Below are 17419 nucleotides of genomic sequence, written 5' to 3'. Positions count from 1 at the left end.
CAGAAACCATTGTCCAGAATGGCTCCTGGTGTAATTTAACAGCAGATTTAAATGTGATGCCTTGGGTGAAATTGCACAAAGGTCCCAAGGAAAATATTGCAAGCATTATCCATGTTAATATTTGCTGGTTACTCTAAACTGTTCATCTTACAATCATTGTTGTGATCTATTCAATCACCCATGATTTATTCCAAATCATGATTTATAAGTAACTGAAACCAGTAGGCTGTAGGAATAATAATGATGATAAACTAATGGCACACATTTCAGAATCTAAGTCTTAAGAAATGCATCATTATAACGAGGGCAGCCTCTACTCATAAATAGAAGGCCAAGACAATGAAGCAGCAAATCTCATCCAATATTCATGACACTGGGGATGCTGTTAGTGGGGTCATCATAATCTCCCATGTCCTGGGTATTCAGGAAGACCTGAATTGGACTGGGGCTTTGAATATTAAGCATCACACAAACTAATTTTTTGATGGAAATGCAAGGATATCAGTTGGTTTAGGATACTGCCAGTAAAATTAAAGCTGCATAAAAACTAGTCACTGTAGTTAACATTTTTTTTACTTTATTCGTGAAACCTACTAATGAACTATTTTGTAACTTTAACATGAGCTTATAAATGAAGGATTTTGCTTCATAATGGGAAGAATTTCTCCAAGCTACTAATTTGAAAAACTGGGGTATTGAGAACAAGGAAATCTATCAGCTGGAGAGAGAGAATTGCACTTCTGTTTAGCCTTTAATGGAAGGTGTAGACCTAAGACCATGTTTGCTGTCTTGGCCCACAATGACATGGGGAAGTGAGCAGTTAGCAGATAACAGGCTTGGTATTAGTCAGGCAGACCTCCACCGTGACCGTTTTGACATGTGTCTCCATGACTACTCTGCTGAAGCTTTACCTTGGCTTTGCACTCAACAACAGGAAGCATGGTGTGCACGTGGTCTCATTTTACTGTCTGTCAAACATCTAAATCCTTTAACACCCAAATAAATCACTTAGAGCACCCTGAAAAAAGATGTTGCACTTGTTGTCTCCTCTTGTAAACTTATCGAAGCTGCAGAAGGAATAATCAGATTGAAATCATCTAGAAGTGATTGAGCTACTCAGGAACAGATGGCAAACCTGCGTTGCCCACAGCAGATTTTTCCTTTGTTCTCTTCAGTACCAGATCCATCCTAGGACAAGCCAAACAGAGACTTGCATGAGAATTCCTAGAAGCATGTCATTCCAACCAGAACTCTATCAATAAACACATTGGCTTGGAACCAATTTAACACCCTCTGAGAAAAAGAACAGGAAATGACATCACCACAAGGAATGACATCACCAACTCAAGGAAACCTCAACACATAAATAGAAAGTGTGTCACTAACACCATTGCTTCACCAGAGGCTCACTGATGATGTTACCTAGCATGGTGACGAAACGTCTAAAAATGAACCTTCCAGCTCAGCGAGCAACTTACATCCATTTAAACAGAAGTCCATCATAGACATTCAGTACAGGAATGAAAACAAATTTTAAAAAATGCCCCTTGTTTAGCTGGTTCAACGATATTTAATGACATAAATGTGAAGAAGCAAAGTGAGTAACATTTTGATCAATTGATCTCATGTGGCAGGACTCAAGGGTCTGTGTTACAAAGAGAAGTTGGACAAGCTAGGACATTTTTCTTTAGAGCATAGGAGACAAGAGGTGATCTTATGGAGGTGTATAAGATCATGAGAGGCATGGATAGAGTGAATACACTCAGTCTTTTTTGCAAGGGTGGGGAATTGAGGACTAGAGGGCATCAGTTTAAGCTTAGATGTGAAAGAATAAAAGGGAGCCGGAGGGGCAACCTTTTTACACAAAGGGTGGTATGCATATGGAATGAGCTGCCAACAGAAGTGTTTGATGAGGGTACATTAACAACATTTAATACGAATTTGGACAAATACATGAATTGGAAAGGATTAGAAGAATATGGGCCAAGTGCAGGGAAATGGTGTTAGTGTGGACGGACATTTTGATAGGCATGGCCTAGTTTGGGTTGAAGAGCCTGTCTCCATGCTGTGGGAACCTATGACTCTATACAGAAATTATTCTAATTATTACTCAATTTTTAAAAATTCTGCCATCAAAGAGTGCCATTAATTTCCTCTCACATTTTCTGTGAACAATCTGTAGGTTTGTGTCGAATGAGCCACTGACCATGTGTGACCCTTCTACCAGAAGAGCACTGAATGCACTATCACAGTCACATACTGACAGGACTATACATATGAAAGAGGCCATTTGATACACCACCAAGTGCCTTTCCCAGTTAATCAATGAGAGCTCCTGGCTCTGATCCCATTTCCTGCCCTTTCCTCTCATGTTTATGGAATTTCAGCTACAGAAACAGGCACTGTGCTGTTCTTTACATAAACCCTGTCTCTTTTCCCACTCCCTTTTAATTTTTTTTCAAATATTTGTCATTTTCCTCAAGGATTCTGTATCTAGCATTATTTATAGGAATAGTTGCGGTTTGGAATATGCTCTGAACTTCTACATTATGAAGTAGATTGGGGCAGTAGAAGAAATAAAAGATGTTCATAATAATGACAGTTTTATCTGACATCTTTATATAATGACATCTTTATCAAATTGAGGAGTTAGAAGCAGCTTAAGTGTTCATGTTTTCTCCACAAAGTTCCTGTGCCACGCTGTCAGCCTGGCCTCAACCCATATCCCCACCCAACCTCACTCCCAGCATCCCAGCCAGAGAGCTGCAATGGGCTGCCCCTTTGGGGTGAGCAGCTCACTGGTCACATTGGATTTAAGCCTGAGCTTTAACTGAAAATCGAGACTCAACCTTACTGCAATGTAGGCCTCTGACAGGGTACGCCACTGGAAGGAATAGGTGCAGCCACCGTATAACAAGCTGCAATGTGACTGTATTGTTGATGCTGGTAAAGAATGTTTCCTTTTTTGCAATGTTGGTTGTGATGATGGGCAATCGGTATACAGCTAACTTTGGTTTTTGGCCAAACAGGTTGTATCAATATCCCAATTAATCAGCTATCTTTTTCCAATATTATAAACAGGCATTGAGAAACCTGCAATCTCAATCGCTTGGAGTCAACTCATGCAGTAGAGATTATTCCTGGTGTCATTCTATCATTGGAATAATGACAGACATTGGAAATTGTTCCTCTTTTTTTCATCAGATACTTTTTATTCATGGATAGTCTAAATATTTCTTGCTGTAGGATATTTCTAAAAGATAGTTGAGTGATTCTATGATGTATAGTAAATGGATCTTTCTCGATACTTTCTCCAGGCGATGGAAAGCAAGCTGCTCATTGGAGGCAAGAACATCATGGACCATACGAATGAACAGCAAAAAATGCTGGAGCAGAAGAGACAAGAAATTGCAGAGCAGGTAAATTCCTCATTTATTGGCCTTTCTGTTGTAATAAAGACATTCTTGCTCAATTACCTTGGTTAGTAATGAAGGAATTGTACAATACATTAATTAGTGCAAGATTAACCAAACCACACAAGATGCCATTTATTTAAATAATAAGAATTCTCCTGCATTGTCATTTCATGCAAGTTCTTCAAAACATATAGAACAACATTTCCAATGCCCTTTTGAGTAAAGGCAATGCCTGATGTAATATTCAGACAAAAAGAACAGAAAGTCTTAAATTTCATTTGGCTCTGTAGCAAGTAATTTTTCACTAAAATGGAATATTGTTTTTATCACATGCTCCATTGGCTTCAAATGCTGGGTTAGGTTAGAATCAAAACAGACTTCCTGAAAACACTTTCAAGTTACAATGAGATTTGTCTGATCAGAGCTGTAATGTTTTGGCTTGGTAAAATGAGATATGGAAGGGATATTGAAGCACAGATTGGGGCTATGAGATTAAAACAATTGTTAACATTTAATAATTTAAATGGACAAACTTCAGAAGTCAGTGTAGACCATGAATCAACAGCACATACAAAATAGGATTATGTAACCTTCGAACAGCATGTAAGTATCTGTTTTGTGCTGATGTGTTACAGCAGTTGAGGACTCTACATTTGTTCACTGTGGTGTTTATGAAGATGAGGTGGGAGGATGTTTCTACTCGTCAGAGAGATTTGTCCCTGAGGGCACAGCTGCAGAGTGAAGGGACAACCCTTTAGAACTGAGATGAGGAGGAATTTCTTCAGCCAGAGGGTGGTTTGTCAGTGGAATTCATTGCCGCAGAGGGTTGTGGAGGCTAGGTTATTTAAGACAGAGGTAGATAAACTCTTGATTGGTGAGGCGATCAGGGATTACAGAGAGAAGGCAGAAGAATGGGGTTGAGAAACCTATCAGCCATGATTGGAAGGTGGAGCAGACCCGATGGACCCAAAGACCTAATTCTGCTTCTGTATTTATGGTCATATGGTCTTGCTGTTCCAACATGTCTATTGTTCCCCCATGTTGGATGATAGTGTTGAGAAGCTTTAGCTTTCTTTCCATTAGGTTGTTGACGGTGCCATGAATCTTTCCGCTCTTACTGTCTTCCACTAGCATTCATTGGAAGAATATGCAAATTGAATTTCAATCTGTTTGGCCACATATTGGGCTCATCTTCTTTGGTATTAAATCATGGAGTAGTTCTCAAATCCAAATGTCTCACTCAGATGTAGGGTGACTACCCATCTCCAAGACCTCCCAAGCCTGTTGTATTCTGAACCAAATCATTAAATATAGATACTGCATTATTTAACCAGGCAGAACATTTCCTTGGATCCTTGACTGTAAAATAAGCACAAATTTTGATAGTAGGACAGATTTACCACTGATGGAATTTATCCAGTTAATGTGGAATTTCCATTTGATGTTTGGTATTTGATATATCCTATCCAGGTGCATCACAGCTTGATATGGCAACTACTGTGCCTAAGAGTGCAAGATAATTGTAAATGCAGCCCAGTCTGTCATGAAAACCAACCTTCCTTCCATTGACTCCGTCTACAATTCCCACTGTCTCAGGAATGCAGCCAACATCATCAAAGACTCTTCCTACCCTATTATATTCTCTTTCACCCTCTTCCATCAGACAGAAGATACTAAACTTTCAAAACACGTACCAACAGATTCAAGAACAGCTTCTTATCAGACTTATGAATGGACATCTCATATATTAGGGTTGCTATTTCTCTGGACATTCTCTGTAGCTGTAACACTACATTCTGCATTCTGTTCCATTACCCTGATGTACTTATGCAAGGTGTGATTTGTCTGGATAGCACACAACATAATGGGTGTCACTGTTTCTTGGTACTTTGTGACAATAATAAATCAAATCAAGTTGATACTTTATGGAACTAAGTATTTATTTATGGGATGTTGGCTTTGCTGGTGAGGCAAGCATTTATTATTCAACCCAATGGCCTAGAAAGCAGATAAAAATCAACAAGTCTGCAATTGTTATGGACAAGACCAGGCAAAAAGCAGAGCGAGCCAAATGGAATTTTACAACAGTAAATAGTTCTTATTCCAGATATTTTTATCGAATTCAAATTTCACCATCTGCCACCATGGGTTTCAAACCCATATCCTCCGAACATTAGGCTGGGTTTGGGATTACAGTCCAAGAACACTACCACGATGACAATTCTTTCCCTAATGGTCTCAAAAATAATTTCCAATCTGTTTAAAATGCTAACTCATCTGGAATGAAACAAATGGCAAGCTTACATTAAATGATAAAGTCCTGGGAGTGTTGCTGAACAAAGAGACCTTAGAGTGCAAGTTGATAGCTCCTTGAAAGTGGAGTCACAGGTAGATAGGATAGTGAAGAAGGTGTTTGGTATGCTTTCCTTTATTGGTCAGAGTATTGAGTACAGGAGTTGGGAGGTCATGTTGCAGCTGTACAGGACATTGGTTAGGCCACTTTTGGAATATTGCATGCAATTCTGGTCTCCTTCCTATCGGAAAGATGTTGTGAAACTTGAAAGTGTTCAGAAAAGATTTACAAGCATGTTGCCAGGGTTGGAGGATTTGAGCTATAGGGAGAGGCTGAACAGACTGGGGCTGTTTTCCCTGGAGTGTCGGAGGCTGAGGGGTGACCTTATAGAGGTTTATAAAATCATGAGTGGCATGGATAGGATAAATAGATAAAGTCTTTTCCCTGGAGTTGGGGAGTCCAGAACTAGAGGGAAGCATAGGTTTAAGGTGAGAGGCAAAAATTTTAAAGGGTCCTAAGGAGCAATGCTTTCACTCAGAGGGTGGTACGTGTATGGAATGAGCTGCCAGAGGAAGTGGTGGAGGCTGGTACAATTGCAACATTTAAGAGGCATCTGGATGGGTATAAGAATAGGAAGAGTTTATAGGGATATGGGCCAAGTGCTGGCAAATGGGACTAGATTAGATTGGGATATCTGGTAAGTATGGACAAATTGGACCGAAGGGTCAGTTTCTGTGCTGTACATCTCTATGTCTTTATAAGAAAGGCAAGTCTGTGTATGAAGTAACTCTTAAAGAGGCAGCGGTTTCCTTCTCAAACTTTTTTTTAAAACCTTTTATTCTCTCATCCCTCCTTTTTTTGTTTATTATTTCCTAATTTTTTGGAAGGGTGGAGTTTTGTTACCCTCAAATTTGTTGGCATCAATGTGTGAAGTTACTTCTTAAGTTGAAACAGAGCAGCTGCACATGGTGTCCGGAATGGCGATTGATGTATTCACATATTTCCCTTTAAACAGAAACGGAGAGAGAGAGAAATACAACAGCAGATGTTGCTGCGAGATGAGGAGACAATGGAACTAAAAGACACCTACACCTCGCTCCAACAGGAAGTTGAAATTAAAACCAAGAAGCTGAAAAAGGTGAGAAAAAAAGTAAGAAATGACTTCCTATTTTATTACTCTGACCTATTCCTTCAAATTAAATGCTGTTGATTTTTGCCCTGTGTTGGAAATAGCAGTTTAAAACAATTTTAGTTTCCTTCAGTAAAACACGTTTAAAAACTAACTTGTAGAATTGCAACATTCAATAAGCCTGCACCTTCCTCCTGTTAACATAAGCAGAATATATATCTAAGATGAAGGACTCCCTTGCTTTGCTCTTCATTGCTGACCATGAACTGTGTTTGAAGATACTAACACGATGTCTTGAGCAAGGAGCACAGCTAGAGAACACATGTGAAGTTCTTCTGGATATAATGTATGGGCAGGCCTACCTAGAAGGTCAGAACTTGAGTAAACTGGGCATCTTTTACAATGCTTAACAACACAACAATGAATAGATTGCTAAAGTAATAACACTTCACTTTCCACTGAGGCTGTACATTTATTGAGGTCCCAAAATGTTGGTGAAAGAAACGAGATGAGCAAAGCATATTCCAAGAAAAAGTAAATCTTAAGAAATAAACTATTTAGTTGTTTTTTTTGGAATACTTTTTAAAATTAAAGACTTTTGGTTATATTTCCTTAGATAACAGCCAGAAAAAAAACATATTGTTCCTTTTGTTTCCAGCATCCTTTACCTCTCTTTTAGCCTTAATCCAGTCTTTTCTTGCCTCTTATTGAGGGATGTGCAGGATAGGAGGATTATGGGAGATGCAAGGTTACAGGAATAGGTTAAGGGGGTGGGTCTGGATGGGGTGCTCTTCAGAGGGTCAGTTTGGACTTGATGGGCTGAATGACCTGCTTCCACACTGCTGAGATTCTATGATACTTTATATTACTATTCTAATCAGATTTGACAGGGAATTTATTAGGCAAAAACAATGACTGCAGATGCTGGAAACCAGATTCTGGATTAGTGGTGCTGGAAGAGCACAGCAGTTCAGGCAGCATCCGAGGAGCAGTAAAATCGATGTTTCAGGCAAAAGCCCTTCATCAGGAATACAGGCAGAGAGCCTGAAGGGTGGAGAGATAAGCTAGAGGAGGGTGGGGGTGGGGAGAAAGTAGCATAGAGTACAATAGGTGAGTGGGGGAGGGGATGAAGGTGATAGGTCGGGGAGGAGGGTGGAGTGGATCGGTGAAAAAGAAGATAGGCAGGTAGGACAAGTCTTGGGGACAGTGCTGAGCTGGAAGTTTGGAACTGGGGTGAGGTGGGGGAAGGGGAAATGAGGAAACTGTTGAAGTCCACATTGATGCCCTGGGGTTGAAGTGTTTCGAGGCAGAAGATGAGTCGTTCTTCCTCCAGGCGTCTGGTGGTGAGGGACTGGCGGTGAAGGAGGCCCAGGACCTCCATGTCCTCGGCAGAGTGGGAGGGGGAGTTGAAATGTTGGACCACAGGGCGGTGTGATTGATTGGTGCGGGTGTCTCGGAGATGTTCCCTAAAGCGCTCTGCTAGGAGGCGCCCAGTCTCCCCAATGTAGAGGAGACCACATCGGGAGCAACGGATACAATAAATGATATTAGTGGATGTGCAGGTAAAACTTTGATGGATGTAGAAGGCTCCTTTAGGGCCTTGGATAGAGGTGAGGGAGGAGGTGTGGGTGCAGGTTTTGCAATTCCTGCGGTGGCAGGGGAAAGTGCCAGGAGGGGAGGGTGGGCTGTAGGGGGGCGTGGACCTGACCAGGTAGTCACGGAGGGAACAGTCTTTGCAGAAGGCGGAAAGGGGTGGGGAGGGAAATATATCCCTGGTGGTGGGGTCTTTTTGGAGGTGGCGGAAATGTCGGCGGATGATTTGGTTTATGCGAAGGTTGGTAGGGTGGAAGGTGAGCACCAGGGGCGTTCTGTCCTTGTTACGGTTGGAGGGGTGGGGTCTGAGGGCGGAGGTGCGGGATGTGGACGAGATGCATTGGAGGGCATCTTTAAGCAGGTGGGAAGGGAAATTGCGGTCTCTAAAGAAGGAGGCCATCTGGTGTGTTCTGTGGTGGAACTGGTCCTTCTGGGAGCAGATCCGGCAGAGGCAGAGGAATTGGGAATACGGGATGGCATTTTTGCAGGAGGTAGGGTGGGAAGAGGTGTAATCCAGGTAGCTATGGGAGTCAGTGGGTTTGTAAAAAATGTCAGTGTCAAGTCGGTCATCACTAATGGAGATGGAGAGGTCCAGGAAGGAGATGGAGGTGTCAGAGATAGTCCAGGTAAATTTGAGGTCAGGGTGGAATGTGTTGGTGAAGTTGATGAATTGCTCAACCTCCTCGCGAGAGCACAAGGTGGCGCCAATGCAGTCATCAATGTAGCGAAGGAAGAGGTGTGGAGTGGTGCCGGTGTAATTAGGGAAGATCAACTGCGCTATGTAGCCAACAAAGAGACAGGCATAGCTGGGGCCCATACGTGTGCCCATGGCTACCCCTTTGGTCTGAAGGAAGTGGGAGGATTCGAAGGAGAAATTGTTCAGTCAAACGAATGAGAGTGTCGGTGGAAGGGTACTGTTGGGGACGTCTGGAGAGGAAAGAACGGAGGGCTTGGAGGCCCTGGTCATGGTGGATGGAGGTGTAGAGGGATTGGATATCCATGGTGAAGATAAGGCGTTGGGGGCTGGGGAAACGGAAGTCTTGGAGGAGGTGGAGGGCGTGGGTGGTGTCTCGAACGTATGTGGGGAGTTCATGGACTAGGGGGGATAGGACAGTGTCGAGATAGGTAGAGATGAGTTCAGTGGGGCAGGAGCATGCTGAGACAATGGGTCAGCCAGGGTGGTCAGGCTTGTGGATCTTGGGAAGGAGGTAGAACCGGACTGTGCGGGGTTCCCGGACTATGAGGTTGGAAGCTGTGGATGGGAGATCTCCTGAGGTGATGAGGTTCTGTATGGTCTGGGAGATGATGGTTTGGTGATGGGGGGCGGGGTGATGGTCGAGGGGGCGGTAGGAAGAGGTGTCCTCGAGTTGACGTTTGGCTTCAGCGGTGTAGAGGTCAGTGCGCCAGACTACCACTGCGCCCCCTTTATCCGCTGGCTTGATGGTGAGGTTGGGATTGGAGCAGAGGGATTGGAGGGCTGCGCGTTGTGAGGGTGAGAGTTTGGAGTGGGGGAGGGGGGTAGACAGGTTGAGACGGTTAATGTCCCGGCGGCAGTTGGAAATGAAGAGGTCGAGGGCGGGTAATAGGCCAGCGCGGGGTGTCCAGGTGGATGCAGTGTGTTGGAGGTGGGCGAAGGGGTCCTCGGAAGGTGGGCGGGAGTCCTGATTGTGAAAGTAAGCTCGGAGGCGGAGGCGACGTCACGGCGTGTATTAAATTCATTGATCCGTGGACGGAGGGGGATGAAGGTGAGTCCTTTGCTGAGGACTGATCGTTCGTCCTCAGTGAGGGGAAGGTCTGGAGGGATGGTGAAAACTCGGCAGGGCTGGGAGCTGGGATCTGGTGTGGGTGTGGAGCTGGGAGTAGGGGCGGAACCTGTAACTGGAGTGGGTGTGATGGTGGGGGGAATGGGGGTGGAGTCATGAGCAGGGGTAGTGTTCCCCTTGGGGTTCTGGGGGGCAGGGATGGTGACAGTGGCATCTGTGGGGGGCGTGTCAGCAGAATGTGGGTGAGTGGCGTTGGTGGGGGTGGAAGTGGTGGCAAACACGGCAGTGGGGGGCAGAAGTCACTGAGTGTGTGACATCAGCGATGATGTGAGGGGAGGAAGTGATGTCACATGTGGTGCATGAGGAATTGTGAGGGGTGGAAGTGGGTGTGGGAATGGCCATGATGGGAGAGGAAGTGACATCATCACTCACCGTGGGGGGTGGCAGCTGCACCAGCCGCATGGCTAATGGTGTCCGAGCAGTTCCAGAGGCCAGGGGCATCTACTGGAATGTTTGAGGAGCGCTGGTTATGGAGGTGGGTAGATAAAAGTTTGTTGTACTTACAGTTTTTGATGTTTGAGTGGAGGTTGGGTTGGTGGGGGTTGTGGACCTGACGAGGGAGTTGCGGAGGGAGTGGTCTTTCCGGAATGCTGATAGGGGAGGGGAGGGAAATATATCCTTGATGGTGGGGTCTGTTTGGAGGTGGCGGAAATTTAGTCCATAAGACCATAAGACATAGGAGTGGAAGTAAGGCCATTCGGCCCATCGATTCCACTCCGCCATTCAATCATGGCTGATGGGTACTTCAACTCCACTTACCTGCATTCTCCCCATAGCCCTTAATTCCCCGAGACAACAAGAATCTATCAAACTCTGCCTTGAAGACATTTAGCGTCCCAGCCTCCACTGCACTCTGCGGCAATGAATTCCACAGGCCCACCACTCTCTGGCTGAAGAAATGTCTCCGCATTTCTGTTCTGAATTTACCCCCTCTAATTCAAAGGCTGTGTCTACGGGTCCTAGTCTCCTCCCCTAACGGAAACAATTTCCTAGCATCCACCCTTTCCAAGCCATGTATTATTTTGTACGTCTCTATTAAGTCTCCCCTTAATCTTCTAAACTCCAATGAATACAATCCCAGGATCCTCAGCCGTTGCTCATTATGTTAGACCTACCATTCCAGGGATCATCCGTGTGAATCTCCGCTGGACACGCTCCAGTGCCAGTATGTCCTTCCCGAGGTGTGGGGACCAAAACTGGACACAGTACTCCAAATGGGGCCTAACCAGAGCTTTATAAAGTCTCAGTAGGACAACGGTGCTTTTATATTCCAACCCTCTTGAGATAAGTGACAACATTGCATTCGCTTTCTTAATCACAGACTCAACCTGTATGTTGACCTTTAGAGAATCCTCGACTAGCACTCCCAGATCCCTTTGTACTTTGGCTTTATTAAGTTTCTCACCATTTAGAAAGTAGTCCATTCCTATATTCTTTTTGCCAAAGTGCAAGACCTCGCATTTGTTCACGTTGAATTCCATCAGCCATTTCCTGGACCACTCTCCCAAACTGTCTAGATCCTTCTGCAGCCTCCCCACTTCCTCAGTACTACCTGCGTGTCCACCTATCTTCGTATCATCGACAAACTTCGCTAGAATGCCCCCAGTCCCTTCATCCAGATCATTAATATATAATGTGAACAGCTGTGGCCCCAACACCGAACCCTGCGGGACACCGCTCGTCACTGGCTGCCATTCTGAAAAAGAACCTTTTATCCCAACTCTCTGCCTTCTGTCAGACAGCCAATCCTCAATCCATCCCAGTAGCTCACCTCGAACACCATGGGCCCTCACCTTACTCAGCAGCCTTCCGTGTGGCACCTTATCAAAGGCCTTTTGGAAGTCTAGATAGACCACATCCACTGGGTTTCCCTGGTCTAACCTACTTGTCACCGCTTCAAAGAATACCAACAGGTTTGTCAGGCATGACCTCCCTTACTAAATCCATGTTCTAAACTACATATCCTAGTTTACATATCCTACTCTATCCATGCTAATATGCAATCCCCAACACCATGAGCTCTGAGGAATGTAAAACCAGGAATAGACCATTCCAGCCTGGTCATTTTGAGTACAATCATGGCTGATCTACAGCCTAATTCTATTTGCCTGCATTAGGCCTATATCCCGTGATATTCTTAATAAAAAAATGTCCAACACAAATTTGAGGCTGAGAGTTCCAAACCTCCATTAATCTTTGCTTTCAACATCTCTCCTGAATGGCTTGAATCTAATTTTCAGCCCTTGTCCGTGGATCTAGAATCTCTAACCAGTAGAAATGGTTTATCTTTCGCTACCCTGTCTTTCAGTATTAATATTCTGAAGACCTCCATTTGATCAGCCCTTAAACTTTTAAATTCTCAAGAACAAAGTCCTAATTTGTCTAATCTCTCCTCAGAACAGAACCCCTGAAGTCCAGGTACATCCTTGTGTGAACCTGTGTTGAACTCCCTCCAGTACCAAAACAAGATTCCTAAGGTGTGGTGCCGAGATGTGCTCACAGTATTCCAAATGCGGTCTAACTAGGGTTTTTAATACCTGTAGCATTATGTCTGCATCGTTACACTCCAGCCCTTCAGATTTGAAGGCCAGCTTTCTGTTAGCTTTTTTATCTAATTAAATAGTCTAACATGTGGTACCTCTTTGAATATTGTCTGGAAATGTAAATATATTACATCCATAACTTCCCCTTTATCTATCCTGCTTTTTACTCCCTCAAAGAATTCTAATTAATTTGTCATATAGGATTTCCTCTTCATGATGACTCTGCCTGATTATAATACATATTTATAAATGCTTTACTATTTATCTTTTATAATAGACAACAACATTTTCTCAATAAAAGTTGTTAGCAAACTGCCCTGTCGTTTGTTGTTTTTTGTGTCCCTTTCCTTTTTAAATAAAGGTGTAACATGGGCAGTATTCCAATCCTCTGGCATTTTTCCAGAATCTAAGAATTCCTGGAAGATTACTCCCACAATCTCTTCAGCCATTCATTTAATATCCTAGGATGCATTCCATCAAGTCCCATGGACATTTTAGTCTTTAACCCCATGTGAATAAAATGGAAATTTATTATCACGTGTACTTTTTCCATGAAAAATACAATGAAAAGTTTTATTAGTCGCCACACCACAGTGTCTACATCAATAACAGAAGTCATATATAATTTTAAAAATTAAATTAAGACAAAGTTCATCACAGTTCAGTTAATGGTTTCTGGGCGGAGGGAAAGCTGATTTTAGGAACAATGGAATACCCTGAAGATGCAGCCAGGATGAGACTGCCTACCACCACTCAAGAGATCAGCCTTCTCCTCCTCCAGGTGCCCGGGTCTAGCTGTGGACCTGGAGTCTTGGCCTAGCCTGTGAGTCTGGGCCAGGGGAGTTAACCTGAGACCTACTCCTTGGTTGCAGGGAGACCCCGGGCTACAGTGGAGCCATGTCCTGTTGCTGCTACCAAAGGCCGCTTCCTTCACCCATCACTTCCCTGGCTTAAAAGAAAAGGTAATGAAGAAATAAGGAAGGTAAAGGAAAAGAGCAAAAGGAAAAAGAAGAGAAAGAGCAAAAGAAAGCCAGTCGGAGCAGGCAAACCCCATTCCACCACCATCTTGTAAAAGTTAGATTCCCAAGTACTTTATCTCTAATGATAGATATTATTTCCTAATTTTGAGGCAGTGGTAGTGACTTCTACTTTAAAGGCTGGTACAAAGTATTTATTCAACTCCTCTGTAATATCCTAGTCCTTCAATTTATTTCCACAACCTCATTCTTTAAGGGGTCTGAGTTTTTTTTAGCTCCTCTCTGCCTTCATACAAAGCTCTTGCTGTCCATCTTGACATTTCCTTCAAGTTTTTTAGAAAAGTTTATTTTCTTCTTTGCACACTCACAAAGCCTTTGAAGTCCATTTGCTTTTTGGCCAAATCCCGACTCGCACTGCTGTTATAGATCACTGCCAAACAATGCAGTCTGTATTTGTTTTAGAGTCACTTGCTTGGATGAATGTGGCGACAATAACATTCAAGAAGTTTCACACGATCCAGGACAAAACAGAATGAGGCTTGTTTGCCACCACACGACCATAAGATATGGAGCAGAATTAGACCATTGGGCCCATTGAGTCTCCTCTGCCATTCGATCGTGGTGCTATGTTTCTCAATCCCAAACTTTTGGCTTCTCCCTGTAACTTTTGATCCCCTTACTAATCAAAAACTTGTCTGTCTCTGTCTTACATACATAAAATGACCTGGTGTCCACAATCATCTGTGGCAATGAGCTCCGCATATTAACCTCCCTCTGGTTATTAAACAACATCCACAAACATTCCACCCTCCATACCCCTGCCTGGACTTGCATAAGAGTGTATTATCTACAAGGTTGTAATGCCACAACACACCAAAGCTCCTTAGGTAGTACCTTCCAAATGCACAATCCCTACTGTGTGAAAGAACAAGGGCATCAGGTACATGAACCATCACTGCCAGCAAGTTCATCTCCAAGCCACTCAGCAGGCTGATGTAGAAGTGTATCCTTCAGTGTTGCTGTGTTAAATTCCTGGAATTCCCTCCCAAACAGCACCTTGGGTTACTTGGTTCAAAAGATAACTCACCCCCACCTTCTCAAGGGCAATTAGGGACATGGAATAAATGCTGGCCCAGTCAGCGATGTCCACATCCCATGAATGAATATAAATAATTCTGCTTTTCCAAGCAGTTCCTCACTTTCATACTGCAGCACTACGTACCATTGACTATAGATCCTTGCTTGTTGAATTTTGCCACAAGGGATTTTGTGTAAGGTTTTTAAATGCTCAGCTCTTCCCTGCTGCTGACCATCTGCATGAGCAAATGACTTAAAGCTGAGTGCAGAGATGCAGAGATGTTAAGAGATGTTCAGACCTAGTGAGTTTTGAGAAAATTTGTAGCTCAGGTTGAGGTTCTGGATGTTCAGGCTTAGATGTTACCAGTATGGTGATGAAACATCTGAAAATGAGCCTTCCACTCAGCGAGCAAACCTACATCCAGAATGTTCAGACCTGCACTCCTGCACCGTTATATGAAACAGGTGCTTGAAATCTGTAGCAGTGAGATGGAGTCTTTATCTCGCTAAAAACAATGTCTGCAGATTCTGGAAACCAGATTCTGGATTAGATTGGTGCTGGAAAAGCACAGCAGTTTAGGCAGCAGCCGAGAAGCAGGAAAATCGATGTTTCGGGCAAAAGCCCTTCATCAGGAATACAGGCAGAGTATCTGAAGGGTGGAGTGACACGTTTATCTCTCCACCCTTCAGGCACAGAGTCTTTACCTTCTCATGTGATAGTTTCACTGCCATCATTCAGGCATCTACAGGGCCTTTGGGTCAAATGTGACTGAGGTAAACTACTTATTGGTCCCACTAGAAAGACCCTTGTATTGAAATAAATACAATAAAATCCAAAAGAACTGCAGATGCTGTAAATCAGAAATAAAGTCACAACTGACAAAGGATCACTGGACCAGAAAAATGTACTCTGATTTCTCTACAGACAGGTTACATGGATGTGACAGATATTGTAACAGAGAGTTTGTGCTGGAGCAGGTGTTTCTCCTCTGAGATAATAAACTGTTCTGCTGACAAATCCAGAAATCATCATCATCAGCATAGATGGTGCTCCTGGTATTTCTCAGTATTAATCCTTAAAGAATCTTGCAACTCCATACAGAATAGAAACAAGAAGCAAATATATTGCATCTGTCTTTGTAGTAGAAGACACAGAAAACAGAATGGAAACAATAAGGAATCAAGTTTCAAATGAGAGTGAGAAATTTAAAGTAATTAGCATGAGTTAAGAAAAATAAATACACTGGAAAAAGGAATGTGACTGAATGCCACCAAATCCCCTCGACCTGATTGTTTATAATCTTGGTTTGAAAAAGGAAAGGCTGTAGATACATTGGTTTTGATCATCCAAACTTCCCTTCATTCTGGTACCATGCTAATGGATTGAAAGGTAACAAATTTGTAGACATTCTTCAAGAAAAGGAGGGAGAGAGAAAGCAGGAAAGTATAATTGGCCTGGTATTGATCATCAGGAAAACGCTGGAATCCATTACTAAAGACGTTGCAATAGGGTACTTTGCAAACTATTAGAATTATGATTAGTCAGGCTCCTTTTATTAAATATTTGTCAAACATTTTTTTCTATTAAAGTCTTAAGGACATAACTGGCAAGGTAGAGAAAAGGAAATCTGTGTACAGAACTTATTTTGGATTTCTAAAGGTATTTGGCAAGATTCCACAGAAAAGGTTGTTTGATAATATCAAGCTTATTGGGTCAGAGACAATAAATCAACTTCATTGTGGTTTGGTTAATGGACAGAAAATAGAGAGGAAAAATAAATGGACCATTTTCAGATTGGCAGTGAGGTAGTCTCAAAGACTGGTACTGTGGCCTCAGCTATTTACAATCAATATTAATAACTGAGAGGATAGGGTCATGTATAATGAGTCCAATTTTGCTGATGGTGCAAGGGTAAGTGAGAAAGTCACGAGGCCAACTCATTCATGTAGCACCACTTCCAACCTCTGGCAGTGCTACACACATTTACTTCAATTTCACCGAACCAGACATTGCTATTAGTCACAGGAGTGGCAGCTGTTGGTGCTTCCTTGTAAGTCTACTTGGGAGCATTACTACAAAAACAAAAACAAAACCTACAAATATTGTGATGTCTTTCCCCCAAATTTCTCTGCAAAGTAATACACAATGTAGTGAATGACCAGAAATGTCACAAATGAAATAAGGAATATGATGTTAGTCATTTTAGTAGGAAAAATTTAAAGAAAATATTGTAATGCTGTAAAGCTATTAAATGGTGGTGTTTGGAGGGATTTGGGTATTCTTGTACAAGAAATACAAAGTTCCATATTAGGAAGAAAGATGGTGTTTTGGCCATGGTTGTTTGAGAGGGTTGGGAACACATGAGAATAAAGATGCCATGTGGTAATTGGTGAGACCCCACATGGAGCACAGTGTACAGTTCTGATCTCCATATCTGGGGAAGGATGTACTACTCTTGTGAGGGTGCAACAAAGTTTCACTAGATTGAATAGCTCGCTCATCCCAGAAATCAGTGAGGAAAGATTGAGCAGAATAGGTCTATTCTCCCTGGCTAAATGAGACATGAT

General features: G+C 42.9%; 1 protein-coding gene across 2 annotated transcripts in view; it reads left to right on the top strand.

Moving 5' to 3' along the window:
- kif3ca (kinesin family member 3Ca) overlaps positions 1–17419 on the top strand; it is a 259632-nt gene that overhangs the window by 191744 nt on the left and 50469 nt on the right. Inside the window, exons 3-4 of one of the 2 annotated variants that reach the window (XM_072563317.1) lie at positions 3318–3419; positions 6725–6847. In XM_072563317.1, the coding sequence (XP_072419418.1) occupies positions 3318–3419; positions 6725–6847 (225 nt within the window). Of the gene's footprint in view, positions 1–3317; positions 3420–6724; positions 6860–17419 lie in introns of both variants that reach the window. The other variant, XM_072563306.1, reaches the window with a different exon arrangement.

This window comes from Chiloscyllium punctatum, chromosome 3 (assembly GCF_047496795.1).
Source record: "Chiloscyllium punctatum isolate Juve2018m chromosome 3, sChiPun1.3, whole genome shotgun sequence".
Classification (NCBI taxonomy): Eukaryota; Metazoa; Chordata; class Chondrichthyes; order Orectolobiformes; family Hemiscylliidae; genus Chiloscyllium; species Chiloscyllium punctatum.
The sequence above is the reverse complement of the archived record's forward strand: the minus strand, read 5'-3'. Positions and strand labels throughout refer to the sequence as shown.